Source organism: Chinchilla lanigera, unplaced genomic scaffold (genome assembly GCF_000276665.1).
Source record: "Chinchilla lanigera isolate Chin_1 unplaced genomic scaffold, ChiLan1.0 scaffold00081, whole genome shotgun sequence".
Classification (NCBI taxonomy): domain Eukaryota; kingdom Metazoa; phylum Chordata; class Mammalia; order Rodentia; family Chinchillidae; genus Chinchilla; species Chinchilla lanigera.
The window spans coordinates 5,278,036-5,298,468 of record NW_004955482.1 but is presented as its reverse complement, the minus strand read 5'-3'; the positions used below and the strand labels follow the sequence as shown (position 1 = coordinate 5,298,468).

Genomic DNA, 20,433 nt, shown 5'->3' with positions numbered 1-20,433 from the left:
TAGGCCTGCACCACCATGCCCAGGGATGAAAAATTACTCTTTGGCCCAGTAAGGAAAGTTTTGGCAACCCCTGTTCTATAATGTCACGGCTAGGGAGAAATGTGATACTATTTCTGGAACACTGACCAATAGCTCTCTGTGGGTTATTGGTGTGCTGGGTACAGTGACGCATCTGCAATCCCAGCTGTTTGGGAGGCTGAGGCAGGAGGATTGCCTGGGCACCACAGCAAAACTCTGTTCCTAAGCATCCCACCCTGCAAAGATAAATTTAGAAATTTAAAATAATCAAGAATGTCAGTTATTGGCTGGGAATTTAAAGACTGTCTTGTTTCCTGCAAGGTGCATCATGTTGTAAATGTCAGGTCATCCTTGGCAAGGTATGTCTTTAATATAAGTGAATATAAGTCTTTAATATTGTATCTGTGTACTTCTACCAGATACATTTATGTTACATATATTAAAAAATATATGCATTGCATTTTGTTACAGTAATATATGTGTGAAGTTTTAAAAAACAGTACTAGCAGATACTAGTGAGTTGAAAAAACTCAACCCTGTCTTATTTTCCCTGCTTTTTTTCTTTTTTTTTGAGACAGGGTCTTGTTATGCAGTCAGGCCGGCTTTGATCTCACTTTGTAGCCCAGGCTGCCCTCGAACTCACAACGATCCTCCTGTCTCAGCCTCCTGAGTGCTGGGATTACAGGTGTGCGCCTCCACGCCTGGCCCCTGCCATGTATTTTTAAATGGTTTTTTGAGACAGGGTCTCATTATGCAGTCCACGCTGGCCTTCAACTCATTATATAGTTCAGGTTGGCCTGAATTTATGGTGATCCTCCTGCCTCAGCCTCCTGCATGCTTGGATGATAGGTTTGTTCCACCATACTGAGCATGCCTAATTTTTAAAAGTCAAAGTCACCAAGTTGTAAATTCAGATATATCTTAGATTACCACAGAACAATCGTAAAGTGCTTCAGTTAAATTCAAGTACATTCAAGTTACATTCAAGTAGAGGGGAAGGAGCTAGAGCCGGGGAGGGACCTGAGATGCTGGCCTCATTCTGCGGTGCCTGGGATGAGGAGCAGCATTACTGTCCGCAGCGTTTGCTCCCTGGCCAACCAGCTGCTTCCATCCCGCCAGGTGAGATCAAGCTGGAGATGCCGGCCATCAGCGTGGAGGGGGACGTGGCCGACCTGGCAAGCGACCCAGACACCCTCGAGGCCCTGGAGCAGTGTGTGATAAACTGGCTCAATCAGATCTCGGCAGCTGTCGAAGGGCAGCTCAAGAAGACCCCCCAGGTGAGCAGAGCAGGGCTTCTCTGAGCCCCACTGACGGCCACGGGATCCCTCTGAGCTGCAAGTCTAGGGCACGGGCGCGTGCAGCCTCTTCTTCCTATGCGACGGCTTCTGGTTCTGTGCTGCTGGTAGTGAAGATGATTCTGTGTGTCAGCCAGAGGGAGGAAACCAACTCAGCTGGCTTAAATAAGAGAGAATTCCGTGGCTTACATAACTGGCAGGTCCGGAGGCAGCTCTGGCTTCAGGCACGGTTTGATCAGGACACTGGCTGAGAAGCGCTGGGTTCCAGCCTCCGCTCGGGGCTGAGGCCTCCTCTGCGGGCTGGTTTCCCGCAAGGCAGCGCATGGTGCCGGTTTAGAAACAAGTGTCCACTCTCAGGGGCACGAGAGAGTTTCTGTGTTTGTGTCCTTTCTCAGGGCAACGGCCCCCTGGCCGAGATTGAATTCTGGCGGGAGAGAAACGCGACCTTAAGTGCGCTGCATGAACAAACGAGGCTGCCGGTGGTCAGGAAGGTCCTGGACGTGATCAAGGCGGCCGACTCCATGCTGGTGGCCAACGTGCAGCCGGTCCTGACCGAGCTCTTCAAGCTGCACATGGAGGCCTCCGACAACGTGCGCTTCCTCTCCACCGTGGAGCGGCACTTCAAGGTGCGCTTGCTTTCTCTCTCCCTGTTCCCACCCTCCCGGAGACCGAGCTCAGGGCCTTTGCACTGAGCCATGCCCCTAAACCCCTCTTTCATTTTTTATTTGGAGCCAGAGTCTTGTTAAGATGCCCAAGCTGGGCTCCAGCTTGCTATCCTCCTGCCTCAGCCTCCCAGAGTGCTGGGATTATGGGCATGCACCACCACGCCTGGCCAATATTTATCTTTAAGCACTCCTCAGTGTACAGCCCACTGGTGTTCCCCACACCATGTGCCATCACGGTGTCTGTATCCAAAGCGCTCTCACTCTGAACTGAAACCAAAGCATCCGCCGCCAACCCCCCCTTCCGCCTCCCCCGCCCCCTCGTCACCTCTGCTCTGCTTTGGAATCCATCACCTGACGGGCAGGTGGGTCACTCTCACCTTGTAGTCCTCACCAGCAGCGCTGCTGAGCGTCTGTACGGCAGTGCGTGCTTACTCATCCTCAACCGGCGGAGGAGCGGCCGGCCACTGCGCGGTCAGGCTCCCTCTGGAGGGATTTCTACACGGTTCCCGCCGTGCGGCACCATTTCACATTCTCGCCAGCAGCATCTGAGCGGGCCGTGTGCCGGACCCTCAGTAACGCTTGTGTCATCTACGTTTTTGATGCTAGCCATGCTTGTGGCTGTGGCTTTGCCTTGTGTTCCCCTATCACTAATGAGGTTGAAACTTCCTTGTGCACTCAGTGTGCTTATCATCAATTTGCATGTCTTTGGTGAAACATCCGTTTCAATCTTCCCCATATTTTTTTCTTTTTCAATTTTTTTGGTCTTGTTGAGACAGGGTCTCGCTATGCAGTTCAAGCTGGCCTTGAGCTCACTCTGTAGCCTAGGCTGGTCTCAAACTCACAACGATCCTCCTGCCTCAGCCTCCCGAGTGCTGGGATTACAGGTGTGTGCCACCACGCCTGGCTAAAATTTTTTTTTTTGTTTTTTTTTTAAGGTACTGGGAATCGAACTCAGGACCCTGTGCTTGCCACGCAGGCACTTGTGCTGCTGAGCTATATGCCCAGCTCCCTTCTGCACATTTTATTGTTGTTATTATTATTATTGTCTTGTTGATTTATGAGATGTACTAAAAAATGGTCAATGTTTACATTACAAATATATTACAGTGCTGGGTGTGGTGCTGTATACCTATAATCTTAGCACTTGAGAGGCTGAAGCAGGAGGATCGCTGTGAGTTTGAGGTCAGCCTGCACTACATAGTGAATTCAAAGCCAGTCTGAATTGCATCTGCAGCAAGACTCTTTCTCAAACAAACAAACAAACAAAATGCCTAAAATACAAACAAATAAGTAAAATCTATTACAGACCCAGATGTGGTGGCGCATGCCTATGATCCCAGCACTTGAGAGGCTGAGGCAGGAGGGTCACCACAAGTTTAAGGCCAGCCTGAGCTACCTAGTGAGTTCAAGGCCAGTCTGAACTACATAGCGAGACCCCGTCTCAAAAAAAAAATATTATTACAATAAAAGACACATTGCCATTGACTCTGTGAAGCGGTTCTGGAGTCCTCTTTCTGAGGGTCTTTAGTTGTGCTCTTGTGGCTGTCTTGAGTCGATTAAAAATGTTTAACTTTCCTGATCACTTTGATTTGGGAAAGAGCCGGAAGTTGCACAGTGCCAGATCTGATGAACAAGGTGGGTGGGAACACGCTGTCATGCTTCTGTGAGCCTAGCTTTCCATTAGATGGCACGTGGCCACAGATTTCACTGTGCTTTTGATCACACCTCTCAAAGACACTCAGGGAAGAAGACCTCTAGAACTGCTTCCTAAGGTGGCAAGAATGCTTCATAGAGTATGTTCGAAGCTAGGGAACATATTTTGAAGGTGATTAGAGCAAGAGTTTTACTGTAATAAATGGTTTAAACATTTAAACATTGACTGGGTATTTTGGTCATACCTCATATAGAAATTTTTCAAAAACTGAATACCAGTTGTTTCTTAGTTGTGTGATTTGCTGTGTCCCAATATGTGGTTGTCTTGTCACTTTTTTAATGGCAACCGTTGTCCTTGACCCCGTTTCCTGGGCAGGGAGTTTGGGAAGGGCTCAGCCGGGTGGTTCATCTTGGCTCAGTGGCAGCCAAGGGTGGTTGGGCTGGGGGATGCCCTTCCCAGTGGCCCCTCTGCTGCTCTCCTTGGCCCTAGTGCTTCCGGGCTTCTCTTTGTCCTGCTGGAGTGCAGTGGCCCAGGGCCTCTGCAAGTGGCTGGGATGGCTCACCGCGTGGTGGTCTCAGGGTGGCAGAGTGATTGGCTTCTAAGAGGCAGCAAAGAGCCAGCCGAGGGCCATGCATCCCAGAGGCGTGGTGTCACCATCCCTGTATTTTTCTGGCAAAGCAGGAGTGGAGCCATTCAGTCTTGGGGTCTGGGGTGGAGAAGGGGACTGTGCCTCTTGACCAAAGGTGGCCAGGGGAGGTGGGACAGGACCAAAATGTTATCATGCTGTCTTTGCAAAGTGCAACCTGCTGCATGTGACATTTGCACTTTGTGCATACTGCACATGTGAGTACGCTCAGTGTAGGCAATCGGCTCTCCGTGTATGCATGTTCCACATCTGTAGGTGCAGAAAGAAAATAGTTGGAAAAAAGCTGCATGTGCAGACTTTTCTGTTGCCGCTATCCTCTAAATGATCCAGTATAACCCCGTTCATGTAGCATTTACACCGTTAGATATCAGAATCTAGAGATGGTTTAAAGTACCCAGGCGGATATGGGTAGGTTACACGCAAACACTGCACCATTTTACAGAGGAGACTGGAGCGTCATAGAATCTGGTATCTGAGGGGGGTTCTGGAATCCACCCCCCAGGGATACCCAGAGATGACTGCACGGAGGTGCCACATATGTGCCACGCACAAATATATTCTCTGTAGAAAATGCACAAAGATAGCCATACTCCATTACACTTTCCTGCACACTGACATGCTTATACTGCTTATCTGTCCCTCCATGTCAACCTGTACAGACCTATTCTAAGCTTCTTCTTTTTGTTTTTTTGAGACAGGGTCTTGCTGTGTAGTTCAGGTTGGCTTTGAGCTCAGGGTGATCCTCCTGCCTCAGCATCCCGAGTGCTGGGATTATAGGTGTGTGCCACCGTGCCTGGCTCTCAAGGTTTGTTTGTTACATGCTTTCCTCCATAACAAGCACATTTATTTAAAACCAGAACGAGAGGCCTCTTGCACACAAGTCTCTTCCATGGCTGCCTGGTCCGGAGGCTGAGGCTGCCTTGTCACTCTCTGCCCCCGCACAGAACATCACGCATGGCTCCAGCTTCCACGTGGTCCTGGAGACCATCCCCTCCATGATGTGTGCCCTGCGCATGGTGTGGATCATCTCCCGGCACTACAACAAGGACGAGCGCATGATCCCGCTCATGGAACGCGTGGCCTGGGAGATCGCCGAGCGGGTGTGCCGCGTGATCAACCTGCGCACGCTGTTCAGGTGAGGGTGAGGTCTGCCTGGGGCTGGCGCCGGATCCTGAGCAGCTTTGTGATGCACCCACCGCGCAGGGCACCCGCCTAAGGCATGTGACGCAGAGGCTTTGTGTATCTGCAAGACCTGTGTTCTCTTCAGCGCTCCCAGAGAAAGCCTCTGCCTCTTAGCAGCCCCTCTGCATGGGGCCTGTGTGTCTGGCTTCTCTCCTTTGGCATCAAGCGCTCAGGTCATTCCTAGTACAGGTGTCACAGGGCTTCATACATATACATAGCACTCTGGGAGGCTGAGGCAGGAGGACTGCAAGTTTGAGCCAGACTAGGGCAGCTTAGCAACTTAGCAAGTCCCTGTCTCAAAATAAATAATCATAAAAAAAGGGCTATGGATGTAGTAGCTCAGTGTGGAAGCCCTGAGTTCAGGGCCCAGTGCCACAAAAAAGAAATAAATTTTCAGGCACTAGAGAATCTCTCTCTCTCTCTCCATAGTTATATCACACAACATAGAGTTATATGTGATTACATAGAGACAGAATTCTGTTGTAACAGGGACTTTCTTCCTAGGTGTGCTTGGGGAAACTGAGGCAGAGCACGAGGGGTTCCCCAGTTGTGGACCCAGCCCGCCTCAGGTGGGCCAGCCTTTAGGGTGTGAGGGAAAGGGAAATCTTTTTTCTGTTTTGTGTTTTTCTGCAGCTCTGGGGACAGAACCCCGGACCTCATGTGCGCTAAGCATGTGCTCCAACATGGAGCTCCACCCTGGCCCCTTTATTACCTGTTAAAGAAAAATCTGCCTAGGTGACATAGGTACCAGGATCTCAGCAGTGTCACTAATGGCCACTGTCACTGTCACAGGATCCAAGGCCACCACCCCTTCCCAGGCCGGCAGAGAGCTCCCCAGGCCACGGCTGGCCCTGGGCGGAGATGCTGGGGAGAGGACGGAGGTGGTGTGGCGTCCTCCTGTCCCTTGCAAGTGGCCACCAGGGGGCAGCTGGCAGGGGGAGCTAGCACTGGGGACGCAGGTGAGTGTCCTCCCGGGACACCTGCCTCCGGGGAGGGCAGAGGTCCACGCAGCAGCCCTGCCTCTCTGTCTCCCAGGGAGAACCGTGCGAGCGCCCAGCACAAGACCCTGGAGGCCAAGAACACGCTGAAGCTGTGGAAGAAGGCCTACTTCGACACCCGGGCCAAGATCGAGGCCTCGGGCCGGGAAGCCCGCTGGGAGTTTGACCGGAAGCGGCTGTTTGAGAGGACGGACTACATGGCCTCCATCTGCCAGGACCTGTACGACATTCTGCAGGTGGGCTGCTGTTCCTCGGAGGCGCGCAGAAGTGACAGGGTGGAGCTTCTCTCGGGGAAAGGAGGCAGTCTGGCCCTTTGACGGTGGCCCTCGGTGTGGGGAAAGCAGAGGTTGAAGGGCCTGACAGGGAGAAAGTCTTGCGAACGTACGGAACATTTTAGAATATTTTGGAATATTCCACTGCACACCAGGCCTGCCACAACTTCCCCCTGCCTCGTGGTTTTTCTCTGACGTCCTTGGTTCTTCCTTTGTGTCTTTTGCACAGCTCTCCTCTGTCCATTAGATGTTGGAATTCCTCCAAGACCCTCTCTCTTTACTCTTTAAGCTGTGCCATCCTAGACTCTGTCCCACCTGCCACTGACTCTGCAGTTATCTGATCCCTACCTGCTTTTGAATGGATATGCAAAGTGCCGAGTGTCTGTCCTGGGGGTCCCATTCATTCACCCACCCACCCATCCACCCATTCAACTGTCCATCCATCCATCTATCCATCCATCCATCCATCCATCCACCCATCCAGCTAGCTATTCATCTGCTTGTCCATCCATCTCTCCACCCATCCAACTATCCATCTGTCTGTTAATTTGTCCATCCACCCACCCACCCAAGTGTCCATCATCCATCTGTACATCCATCTGTCCATTTATCCATCTTCCCATCTGTTTATCCATCTACCCATCCACTTATCCAGCCATCCAACTGTCCATCCATCCATCCATCCATCCATCCGTCCGTCCGTCCTTCCATCCATCTTCCTGCCTGCTTATCCATCCATCTACCCACCATACTGAATAGTGACAGAGAACACTCAGTGTGCACTTGGCCTTTTGTTGCCATGGGACAGTGGTGAGCAAAACGCAGGCCTGCACCATCTCACAGGCCAGTGCAAAATGGAAATTCAAGGCCCTTTGGTCAAACAGTAGGAAAAAAATGCTGTAAAAGAATTTAAAATAGTGGGACCTGGGATATTGCTCTGTGGCATAGCACCTGCCTGGCAAGCGTAAGGTCCTGAGTTCAATTCCTGGTACCTAAAAAAAAAAAAAAAAAAAGAATTTAAAATAGAAAGCACTTTCTTCCCATATCTCCTCGTCCTGGCTTTTTGGGTTTGTTGCAACAGTAGTAAAAGAAAATGAAGAAAAATTAAACTTTTAAGTTATTAGCATGATTTTTACTGTTCATCTTTATATGAAATGCAAGTTCAGTTAAAATGCAAATATAAAGGTCAGTGTAGTTTCACACAACTGTAATCCCAGCCACTTGGGAGGCTGAGGCAGGAGGATCCCAAGTTTGAACCCACTCTGGGCAATTTAGCAACACTGTGTCAAGATAAAAAATAAAAAGGTCAGGAAGGGGAAATTTCATTTCTCATTTTGAGGCAGGGTCTCCCTAAGTTGTGCAGGCTGGGCTCCAACTTGGGATCCTCCTGCCTCAGCCTCCTAGTGTGCTGGGATGATAGGCCTGCATCACCAGGACCAGTTCTACCTTTGCTATCCTTGTCTGTTGTCACTTTCAGTGTCTGTGGCTGGCTAAGGAAGTGAGTGGCAGGAGTCAGAAGGGAAGAGCCAGGCTCCTGGCCCATGTGTGTTTTGTGGAACACCTGTAGCCTCCTTTTCTCACTTGAAGCAAGTTCTGGTTTGAGTGGAGAATGTGGCCTCCCCACGTCCGTGCCCAGCATACTCGTTATAGACGCAGCACACTCACTCATACTGGCTGCGTGTCTCTGCTTGTGCGAGTGGACTGGGTGGCGAGGAAGCAGACGGGCGGGTTCCTCTATCCCTTGTGTGCGCCTCAGTGCTGTCAGATGCGTCTGAAGACAGCCTGTTAATAATTCACAACAGTGACCACAGAGGCTTCAACCCACTGGGCCCCTCTGAGCCTGGGCCTGGTGCACCTGCCTGCACCAGGTCCCTAGGAAGCCAGGCCTGCAGTCGCACACCTGGTACCCCAGGGCCTTCCATGTAGGGGAAGGGAAGGGCAGCGTGACAATCACTCACGTGTCTGGGCCTTATCCTACGAGTGTGGCCACAGCACCAAGCCTCTCAGCTGGGGAGGAGGCTGCCTGCGTGCGTCCCTTTGTACTAGAACAGCCGCGGGAAGGCCGGAGTGTAACCTTCTTCCCTCTGATCGGACAGGTTATAGAGGAATTTTACAACATATTCGGCCCAGAGCTGAAGGCAGTGACGGGGGACCCTAAACGCATTGACGATGTCCTGTGCAGGGTGGACAGCCTGGTCACCCCCATGGAAAGCCTGACCTTCGACCCCTTCAACATCAGGTCCTCCCAGCACTGGAAATACGTGATAGATGACTTCAAGATTGAGGTTCTGGCAAGTAACGCATCCACCCTTCCGACCTCGGAAGCAGACGCTTTTCTCCTCATGTTAAATTCGAGGGGTTGTGAATGGATCCTCGAGTTATGACCAGCCTGACCTATGAGCAATTCGGGTTATGACTGGAGTTTTAGTTTTAATTTAAGACCAAAGTGTTGATTTGTAGCCTGAATACCAGCTGCTCGTGCTTCCAGATGGTCTGAGATACAGATCGAGCCCTTAAAGGGCTCTGGAGGGAGCGTTACAGCAGCCTGTCCTGGTCGGGGTAGTTGAGAAATCCTGGGCCAGTGTCTCTGAGGATGCTGAGAGCTGCCTGTGTACAGGAGAGACTTTGAAGGCCGTGCAGAGGAGCCTGAGCCTTCGACTGACAGCTGGAGTTGCTGTCGAGCTCAGGAGTGAATTGCATGCAGAAGTCCAGGGTCCACCATAAAACCTCCTTTTACACAAAAAGCAGCTCAGAAGTGTCTATGGTGACCATCATTTCTTCTCTAGGAGGAATAAATTTAAATGGGCCCAGACACAGTAGCATTTCTCCAAAGCTCATTTTCTGCACTAGAAATATAACTGCCCCCCCGCCATATCAAAGAATTTGTAAGTCAATTACAAATAAATCAACTCGGGGCTGGGGATTTAGCTCAGCAGCACAGCGCCTGCCCGGCAAGTGCAAGGTTATGAGTTCAATTCCCGGTATGGGAAAAAAACAAAAAACAAAGAACAAATAAATCAACAGGTCAGTTGCCCCAGGGCCCCTGCCTAGGCACACCTGCGCTGGACGTTTCTCTTTTCTGTTCAGGATTGCAGGTGTGCGCCCCCTCGCTCAGCTTGGAGCTTCCATTTTCTAGATCTCAGGCCTCCTCTTTTCTTGTTGACGCCTTTGCTTTGCTGGAGCACAGTTTTTAGTAGCTTCTTGAGAAAGGTTTCCCAGGCCGTCTGTCCTGCATCTTGTGTATGTGAGTTCTGAGCCAGCAGGTGTGGAAGGCAAGGATGAAATTTTACTTTTCTTCAGGAACTGGAAGACATTCTCCGCGGATGTCTGGCTTCCAGGGTTATTAGTGTCACTCGAGTTTTAATTTCTCTAGAGCTGAGGCTCCTCTCTGTCATGGAATGCGGTGAGGGTGGGAAAGATGGGGTGCTTAATGGTCTGCGTGGGCTGGGTGGAGAAAAGGGTCTTCTGGGTTTGTCCCTCATCTTTACCCGGACCCCAGAATCTTCCTGACCTCTGACTGCCCAGCCTCCGGCAGGTTTGCGGAGGTGCAAGCCGGTGCTCATCTGCGCCCCCTGCTGCCAGCACTAGGGTAACTCTCCACATCTGTAAAATTCTGAGAATTCCCGACCATCTCTCCCAGTGTTGTATCAGGTCCAATTTTGTTTTAAAAATGTGACTTTATACTTCTAAGACTTCCTTCCCTCCCCATTTTGAACTGGTCAGTGATGGGTCAGAAAGAAAAGATGGCAGTCTCCCACTTTTAGGTCGATACCAGCTCCCATTAAAGCACAACAGAAATCTATCCTTCCAGAGGGGTGTGGTGGTGCACGCTTGTAATCCCAGCACTAGGGAAGCTGAGGCAGGAGAATCGCTGCGAGTTTGAGACCAGCCTGGGCTACAAAGTGAGCTCAAGGCCAGCCTGAACTGCACAATAAGACCCTGTCTCAAAAAAAAAAAAAAAAGAATCCATCCCAGGCCACTGATTTCTGCAAGCCCCTCCCCATTGCTTGCTACTGTTTTTCGCAGGATAATTACAGGCCGATGGCACCTGCCTTTTAAACCTTTTTTGTTTTTTTGCAGGTTATTGAGAAAGAAGCAAAAAATTTTATTGATGAGTCTTTTAAGACACTTCGATCAGCTGAAGCAGCATTTGACATGCTTTTAAAATTCAAGCACATTCGGTCCCGGGAGGCTATTAATCGGCAAATGATGATGAAATTCAACGACATTCTGGCACAGTATTATAAAGAGGTAATTGAATAACCGATAACTGCCATAGCCAGAAAAGTATACGTGGCAAATAGTAATCAAATCATTCTATTACCCGTCTTTCGGATGTGGAGAGACTGGAATTTTCTCAGACAAGCTGCCACATAAAACAGGCAACCCAAACAAAGCAGCCTGGCTTATTCAGTGGAGAAATTCAATTCTGACTGACACTTATGAAGTCTGTTATTCACTCGTCACTGGTGGAGCTCTGTGCTATGGAAAATGTCCTGGTGCTAGGCACGGTGGTGCGTGCCTACAGGCTCAGCACCCCGGGAGGCTGAGGCAGAGGGGTCAGGGGCATGTAGCCATTCCGTAAGACCCTGTCTTGAAAATTAAAAAAAAAAAGTTAAAAAGGCTGGGGGTGTCGCTTAGTGCGAAGGTGCTGGGTTCAATCCCTAGTCCCAAGGAAAAGCAGAAAGATGGGAGGGAAGAGGGAAGGAAGAAAAGAGAACAGTTATTGTGCTGATAGGTGCAGCATGGCGAACCTCATCCGTTTTGGTTACTTTTCTCTCATTGCTGAGACAAAATACCTGACGCCCAGAATTAAGGAAGGAAAGGTTTATTTAGCTCATAGTTTGTGGAGGTTTCAGTCCATACTCAGCAGGCTCCAAGGCAGGGTGGCTCATGGCAGAGGGCAACAGTTCATGGTGGCCGAACAGCAAAAGCAGCAAGAGCATAAGGGAGGAGTGGGGCAAGCAGCCTCTTTCTCTCCCTTACATATGCAAAAGTACCCGCCCAGGGGCAGGTGTAGCCCTCACACCCATAATCCCAGCATTAGACCATGGATGGATCGCAAACTCTAGAAGCCTGCTCCCATGACCGCGTGAGGCTTTGTGGGGACACGCAGACACAAACCATAGCACCATCCCAGCTGTCCTTACAGGGAAAACCGTCCAGTCATGGCCGTAGGCACAGAGAAAGAGAGGAACAGGACGGAGCCTACCTCTAAAGCAAGCAGGGCCTTGTGGGAGACACAGGTAGAAGGCACACGACCCTGACCGAGGTGTACACAGGGAGGGTGTGAAAGGGAAGGCCCACGAAGGCGCGCCAGCCCCTCAGGACTCACCGCTGCCGTGACGTGGCCACCTGCTCAGGGACTTCACCCGGCACAGGGTGCTGTCCCGTGGAACTAGGGTCCGAAGTCTGTCCTGCTCTCCTGGACCAGATCCAGGGCTCAGCAGAGCTGTGGGCCCTGCGGGGATCTCCCAGGAACCCCTGGCTTTGGTCTCTCCAGATTCCGCAGAAGCCCGCAGTGCGGGCTGGGTTTGTGCCTGGAGCCTTCACTCTGTGTGAGCCATTGCTGCCGCTTGGCTACAGGGTCGGGGGTGAGAGGAGCATCTCTGCTGCCATTACTGAACCTCCCGCATCCAATCACTCACATGACACGCTTCTCCACACATGTTTGCTCCTGGCCATATCTAGAGCAGATTTCCAGCAACTCCGTCACGCTATGTGCACAGGGCACCCGGTCTGTCATTCCAAGGCACGTTAGAAGAGTACATTTGTTCGTATCTTTTCAGAAAGGGTCTCACTGTGCCATTCAGGCTGATCTTGAACTCACTATGGAGCCCATGCTGGCTTCAACTTATGACAACCCTCCTGTCTCAGCCTCCCGAGTGCTGGGATGACTGCACCACCACGCCAGGCTAGCTTTGCAAATGTTAAACCGAAGGAAAATGACTGGACAGCCTAAGAAAAAGTAGCAAACGATACTTGATCAGGAAGAATAATAGTTTCTATCTTGGAACATTTGTTGACACTCTGGCTTGTGTCTCCAATCCGCCCGGGCTGCCATGGTGCTGTCCGTCGCATCACTGACCGGGTGGCTTCTTGGGTCGCCCTGCAGATTGACATCATCAACAGGATCTTTGTGCAGAACCTGGACAACCCGCCGCTGTGTAAGAACCACCCTCCGGTGGCAGGCGCCATCTACTGGGAGCGCTCTCTGTTTTACCGCATCAAGCACACCATCCTGCGCTTCCAGGAGGTCGAGGAGATCCTGGTCAGCGAGCGGGGCCAGGAGGTGAGCGGCGTCCCGGCTGGCATCCGGCAGCTGGACCACCACCTGCCGTGGGAGGCTCCTGTGGGAGAAGCAGGAGGGTTCAAGTCCTGTCTGCATTGTAGGGGGTCTTTCCTGGGGTTCTCGATTTGGTCAATGTTTTCTTTTTTGAGACAGAGTCCACTATATAGTTCAGGCCGACCTTAAACTCACTGTGTAGCCCAGGCTGAGCTTGGTCTCATGATGATCCTCCTGCCTCAGCCTCCCAGGTGCTGAGAATACAGGCATGAGCCAGTACACCCAACCAGACTTTTCATGAAACACTCAGGTAGTAAAGGTCTTAGGCACATGAGGGTTACATGCTCTCCATCACCACGACCATTATCCTAAGAAAGCAGCCCTGATGGTCAGTGGGTGAGCACACATGGTTCCAATAAAACTTTATCAATGGGTGTAGCCACACCAGTCCTCTTCACATGCGGTTAGGCATTGCTGTTCCTCAGGGTCGCCTTGGAACCCCGTGCAAATATAAAATCCATTCCTTACGCATGGGCCATTCTGAACACAGCCCTCGGCGTGTTCTCTGTGACCGCTGCTCAACGGAGGCTGAGTATAGGTCACAGCGTCTGCCGTAGCCCCTCCAGTGCCCATGAAGACCCTCCTACCTCCTCTTCCAAACCATGTGAGATAATTACAGACGCTTGCGTATGTGCCGAGAAGTGGAAGAAGGAGAGTAGTGAGAAAATGTTATTCCCAAGGGCAAAATGTCAGCTGTGAGCCGGGTGTGGTGGTGCACATCTGTGATCCCAGCACTCAGGAGGCTGAGGCAGGAGGATTGCTGCGAGTTCCAGGCCAGTCTGAACCGCATAGTGAGTTCAAGATCCTGTCACAGACAGACAGACGGCAATTGCTTGAATTCTCTGACAGGTAAAGCAACGCTACCTGGAGGTGGGCAGGACGATGCGGGATTATGAAGAGCGGAAGTACGAGCAGTGGCGAGAGGCCACGGAGCAGAGCCTGCCGACGCTCATGAAGAAGAGCCTGCTCACCAAGGTGCAGCTCCCGGTGCCCACCTCACACGCAACCCCGCACAGCTGGCGGCAGGGCTGTCATTTTCTCTAGGCGCGATCTGTTGGCTCTTGTGAGTTGGTAGGAAAGAGAATGCATAAGAAACGGGCTGGCCACAGCAGCCCTTCTGACACCAGGGGGAAGCGGCTGGACTCTGAGCCTCAGTTTCCCCTTTCAGAGAACGAGCTGGCCCAGACGTAGACACGCGGGCTGGTAGGTGGTCCAGTCATCTCCACAGAGCAGGCAGCTGGCAGGAGGCCGTCTCCTCACAGGCCTCGGCCTTGTAACCCTGGCCGGCTGGAGTGTCTGCCGGATTAGGGCGGAAGGGCGAGGTTGGTGGTTTCCAGTCTTGGAGGAGCAAGGGCCAGGGGACCTTGAGGGAGCTCAGGTCCCGTGTCAGGAAGGGGACAGCCGCCCTCGGATGTGGCTGGATGTGGTCAGGTTTCCCAGTCTTTCAAAGGAAGCCAGAATCCCTGGATTTCTGTGTGAAATCCCCCAGTTTTTGAGTATCAGCAAGCGACCTGAATTCCTTAAGCACTTCGTCTCCTGGATGGCCCGCTGCGCCTGCCCTGTGCCCGGCCCCGTGTCTGGCTGGGCCTGGCTGACCGGGGGCGGATGCGTCTCCTGCAGACTTCTGCCTCTACCGATGAAGTGACCACCACAGACAGAGCGGCCGTGTTCACCATCAACTTCTCCCCGGCGCTCAGAGAGATCATTAATGAAGCCAAGTACTTGGAGCAACTGGGCTTCTCGGTTCCCGAGCTGGCCAGGAATGTGGCCCTGCAGGAGGACAAGTTTCTTAGGTAAAAAATTCTTCTCTTAAATGAGCCGTGAACTCTTTGATCTCAGGACTCCTTTGTACTCTTTAAAAATAATGAAGGCCCCTTCGCCTCAAGCTGGCATTGTTTGGTGGATTTTATAACTGCTCCTATTGGTCTTTTCTTTTCTTTTTCTTTCTTTTGAGACAGGGTCTCACTATGTAGCCTATGCTGACTTCAGTCTCTGGTGATCCTTCTGCCTCAGCCTCCCAAGTGCTGGGATCACAGGCGTGCCTGGTACCACACCCGGTTTAACTACCACTATTGACCACATTAGAAATTAATACTAAGAAGTAGCCTGGCATAGTGGCACATGCCTGGAATCCCAGCATTCTGGGAGGCTGAGGCAGGAGGATTGCCGGTTAGTACCCAGTCTGGACAATTTAGCAACTTAGTGAGATCCTGTCTCTAAATAAAAGATAAAAAGGGGCCACTGACTATAGCTCAGTGCAGAGGCATATGAAAACCCTGGGTCCAATCCCTAGTACAAGAAAAAAAAAACAAAAAACAAGCAAAACAAAGAAGTATGGCTTAAAGTACACATTTACTATACTTACCTGGCAGGGGAGATACCATGATCACAAAGTATGGATTTATTCATCAACCTAAGAATAATAATAATAATCCTATTATATGTTAATGTAAATAACTTTTTAAATAAATTATTTTGGTTTTTCAAAATAGGATCTTACTATGTAGTTCAAGCTGGCCTTAAACTCACTGTGTAGCCCAGCCTCGTCTTGAACTCACAGCAATCCTCCTGCCTCAGCCTCCCAAGTGCTGGGACTATAGGCATGTGCCATCACACCTGGCTTGCAAATAACATTTTTGTGAATGCCCTCTATTTTTTGTGCTAATAAAAAAATTAGCTTTTATTCATCATTGTCCATATTACTAGCTTTTACAACTTGTTTTTAAATTTCGTTTTTTTGAGACAGGGTCTTGCTATGTGGTTCAGGGTGGCCTTGAACTTACTATGTAGCCCAGGCCTGTCCTTGAACTTTTAGTGATCCTCCTGCCTCAGCCTCCCAAGTGCTGGGATGACAGGCAAGCACTACCACCACTGGCTGGTTTTTTAATTTAAAAAAAAATTTTTTTTTTTTGTTTTTTGTTTTTTTTGAGACAGGGTCTCATTATGCAGTTCAGGCTGGCCTTGAACTCTCTTTGATGCCCAGGCTGGTCTCGAACTCACAGCCATCCTCTTGCCTCAGCCTCCCCAGCACTGGGATGACAGGCAGACACCACCACGCTCAGCAATTTAAAAAAAATTTTATTACTGCCTATTTAAATTACGTTCATTATGAGGAGTACGAATGGTTTCCAAGGAAGAAAGTAAGCAGAGTAGCATTGTCTTAAATGTCTACTTTTTTCTGCGCTGCTGGCGTTGGACGCCAGGGGCTCAAATGCTGACCACGGAGCCCCAGCGGCGCTTTGCAGCGGAGCTACCTGGAGTTGCACGCCGCGGCCTGGGCTGCTGGGCGGGGGCTGCGGGGCCTCCCCCGGGCTCACCGACCTCCCCGGGCGCGTTCTCCCGCCGCCGCGCAGGTACACGGAGGGCATCCAGCGCACGCTCGACCACTACCACGCGCTGCTGGGGACGCTGAGCGAGGCGGAGGCGGCGCTGCTGGACGACCAGGCGCAGGAGCTGGTCCGCGTCTTCCGCTCCGGCTACAAGAGGCTGAACTGGAACTCGCTGGGTGAGGCGCGGGGCTCGGGAGGCAGATCGGGCTCTTTCAGGCTGCGGGGTTCGGCTGGAAGTTGTGCCTGTTTAGAGGTAGGGCGGAGTAATTTTTGAGGTTGAATACGGTAACTTGGAGGAACTGAGATCGAAACCCCGGTCTTCCTCTGGGAGCAGAAACAAGATGGGACGCCATTCTGACACTCTGCTGACCTGTCACCTCCAAAAATAAAGCCACCTTTACTCTTCTAAATTAACATTTTAATTTGGGGAGAATTACGGATTCTCTGGCACTTGTAAGAATTAATACAGAAGGGTCCTGCGTGCCCTTCATGAGTTCCTTCTCTGGCAACATCTTGCAAACAAAAACCCCCAAAACAAAAACAAAAACAAACAACGGCACCAAGGTCTGTCTTTTTTTTTGGGAGAGGTCGTACTATGACTTCTGTTTATTTTCAAATGAGAGTGTTTACCTTTCTTAGAGTTGAAGGGTTTTTCCTTTTTTGCAGGACTGGGGATAGAACCCAGGCTTTGCACATGCAGAGCAGGTGCTGCACCCTCGGCTCCTGTGCTGGGCTTTGAGTCTTTGTGTACGCTGGGTACTAGTCCTTTGCTGGCCGGCAGTAGCACACTCACCTCCACGGTGGTGCTTACTTTACATCCTCTTAGTCAGCTCTTTTGTGCCAAAGTTTCAAGTTTTGATGAAGTCCAGTATATCCGTGCTTTTTTTTTTTTGTTTGTTTGTTTTGTTTGTTTGTTTTCTGGTACCGGCAATTGAACTCATGACCTTGCACTTGCCAGGCAGGCGCTGTGCCGCTGAGCTAAATCCCCAGCCCCTTATCAGTGCTTTTTAATAGGCTGTGTTTTTGGAATCAAGCCTAAGAATCACCAACTAGCCCTCGACTGCAAGGATTTTCTATTTTTCCCCTAAGATGCGTAGAGCTTTAGGTTTCACAGTTCTGGCTGTGGTCATTTTGAGGTGTGTGTGTGGTGTGTGTGTGCACACACGTGTGTAAAGAGCGGGACTGATTATCTGGGCTCCACCGGGGTTTCCTGTTCACACCCTTGGTGCGCCCCAGGCAGAAGGGGGTGCAGGCAGCGGCATGGGCGGAGCTCAGGGAGCCAGGGTGGGTCCAGGATGCAGGGCCTGAGCAGCCCTCTGTCCCCAGGGCTCGTCAAACAAGATGACAGGTAGGTGCGGGCAGAAGGGGCTGCACACGAGTCCTGCTCTTCTCCCCGTGAATGTAACATGACCAGCCCAGCACTCTGGGGGCTGAGGCAGGAGGATCCCAAGCTCAAGCCCAGCCCGGCACCTGAGACCCTATCTCACAATAAAATGAACGAGTGAATGAATGAATGAATGGGGTCCTGTGTGAAGGCTTGGGCTCAGCCCCCACACTGCCCCCCGAACTGTCCCCCCACCACGGGACTGACGTCACTCCTGCCATCCGCAGCTGATGCCAGGCGCAGGCCTCCCCGCCGCAGCCCCGCAGGGTCTTCCCAGAGGCTCAGCGCGGAGGTCACGGGCGGTGGCGGGAGGGAGGGAGGGAGACACCGTGGGCAGATGAGTGCCTCTGTGTCCCCAGGCATTGCTGACTACATCACGAGGTGCCGCCAGGCCATCGGGAAGTTCGAGTCGCTGGTGCACCAGATCCACAAGAACGCGGACGACATCTCCTCCAGGCTCACCTTAATCGAGTCCGTCAATCTCTTCAAGTGCCTGGCCGCAAAAAGCGAGGACGAGCTCCCAGGTGGGACCGACTCCCTGTCCTCCGCCTATGACTTTACACGGTGGAGCTCAGTCACCGCCTCATAGTCAGCCAGGAATTCGAGCAAAACGAGATGCAGCCGGGTGTGATGTGCGAATCTGTAATCGCAGCCCTCGGGGAGGCTGAGGCAGGACGATCACAAATTTGCACTCAGCCTGGGCAACTTAGTAAGAATTTGCCTCCAAAACTTTTTTTTTTTCAAGCCAGAGATGTAGCTTAGCGTGAAGGCCCTGGACTTGGTCCTGTTTACTGGGGAACAAAACAAAACAAAATCTAATTTCCCCAAGATGCCAAAGCCACCTGCTGGTGCGACGCCCTTTGACACAGCTGGTGGCGGGCGCTGCAGTGTTGCCATGTTTAGCTTGCGGGGGTCTCGCTTGACTTCGGGTGCTGCCCCATCTCATTGGAGCCGGCAAGGCTGGTGGCTGTCTCTGGATTTCCAAGAGCCCTGGCTGGCGCTGGCACCATGTCCCGGGTGAGGCCGGGTGGTGGGGGCTTGCGGCGTGGTGACGGGGTTCCCCCGCAGGCGTGAAGGAGTTCTTCGAGCACATGGAGCGGGAGCGGGCGCGGGACGTGGAGCGCATGGTGCGGTGGTACCTGGCCATCGGGCCGCTGCTGACCAAGGTGGAGGGGCTGGTGGTCCACACCAACACGGGCCACGCCCCCAAGCTGGCCTCCTACTACGAGTACTGGGAGGGCCGCGTCTACGACGTCCTGACCCGCCTGCTGCTGAAGTAAGTCGCCCTGGTGCCGCGGGGGCCGCGGGAAGTCACGCAGGCCTCGCTCCAGGCCCCAGAGGCCCTGCGCGCTGACACCCCTGCAGGTCCAACCCCTGCCGGCCAGGGTGTCTCCGAGTGAGTCCCGTGCCAGCTGCGGCCAGGGGCCGGCGCCCAGCGCCCAGCCTCAACACCGTGGTGCCCATACCCCGCGGGGCAGAATGGCAGCTTGGGGCCCTTCTGAGCTTTGCCACTGCGACTCTTGTGTGTTGTCGAGGTTGGCATTCATCTCGATGCTCGGTGACTTTCTTCTGAAGGCCCCCAAAGAAACTTGTCTAGTTTTCTGTCTGAGCTTTGCCTGCTGAAAAAGTATTTTCCTTTTTTCACTTTTGTTTTCGAATGATGTGCACACCATGGACTGTGGACTTTGTAGCTTTCTTTCCCTTTTCACCTTGGCTGGTAGGAAGCTTAGAAGAAAAATCTAGCTGGGGTGCAGGTACTTCCAGTTTGCGTCTCATTCCTGGCTCCAGGTGCTGCTCACGTCGCCCTGTGTGGGGCGGCTCAGCCCGCACCCACCTCATGCCGCCCCGCAGATGAGCACACAGACTGCGGGCACCGAGTGACTTGCTGGTGGCCACAGGGAGGAGGATTTGAACCTGGGCAGTCTGACCCCAGCGTAACGGCACAAAAGTCTCCGACTGATGTTGTCTTTCTTCTTAGTTTGCCCCATCTTGATTTTAGGGTCTCTTCCTGCGGTGAAGGCGCCCTTGTCGGCTGCTAACAGACCGGAACAACGTGTTAGCAAGTAAAAGGAGGCTCTCTGGTCTTGTTTTCTGGGCCCCATTTGACACATTTCCCTAGTTCCCTCATTTCTTTTATATTTTATGGTTCCTTCTGACTTAGACGCCTAAAGCAGCCCCTTGTGTGGTGCTCCCCCGACGGAGTTCCCCTTGCTAGTGTGCTGTTTTTCTTCATCCATCCGTGCCTCCGTTTATCTGTTATTCACCCCCTCTTCATCACTGCGTTTATCCATCCGTGCATCTGCCCGTCTGTCTATTCATCCGCCATCCATGCCTTCACCTGTCCATCCTTGCACGCGTGCATCCATCCATGATTCTGTGTCTCCATCCATCCACCTATCCATGTGTCCATCCACCAATCCATCCATCCATCCATCCATGTGTCTGTCCATCCATGCATCCGTCCATCCACCCATCCATGTGTCCGTCCATCCATGCATTCATCCATCCACTTATCCATGTGTCCATCCACCCATCCATGTGTCCGTCCATCCATCCATTCAATCATCCACCCATCCATGTGTCCATCTACCCATCCATCTGTCCATCCACCCATCCATTTGTCCATCCATCCATCCATCCATCC

General features: G+C 51.9%; 1 protein-coding gene across 4 annotated transcripts in view; it reads left to right on the top strand.

Moving 5' to 3' along the window:
• Dnah10 (dynein, axonemal, heavy chain 10) overlaps positions 1-20,433 on the top strand; it is a 101,785-nt gene that overhangs the window by 9,969 nt on the left and 71,383 nt on the right. For 3 of the 4 annotated variants that reach the window (XM_013503541.1, XM_013503540.1, XM_013503543.1), the window contains exons 7-18: positions 1,138-1,295; positions 1,709-1,939; positions 5,223-5,413; positions 6,496-6,694; positions 8,827-9,021; positions 10,811-10,981; positions 12,846-13,022; positions 13,926-14,051; positions 14,697-14,869; positions 16,430-16,581; positions 18,149-18,313; positions 18,858-19,065. In XM_013503541.1, coding sequence (XP_013358995.1) covers positions 1,138-1,295; positions 1,709-1,939; positions 5,223-5,413; positions 6,496-6,694; positions 8,827-9,021; positions 10,811-10,981; positions 12,846-13,022; positions 13,926-14,051; positions 14,697-14,869; positions 16,430-16,581; positions 18,149-18,313; positions 18,858-19,065 — 2,146 coding nt within the window. The remainder of the gene's footprint in view (positions 1-1,137; positions 1,296-1,708; positions 1,940-5,222; positions 5,414-6,495; positions 6,695-8,826; positions 9,022-10,810; positions 10,982-12,845; positions 13,023-13,925; positions 14,052-14,696; positions 14,870-16,429; positions 16,582-18,148; positions 18,314-18,857; positions 19,066-20,433) is intronic. The other variant, XM_013503542.1, reaches the window with a different exon arrangement.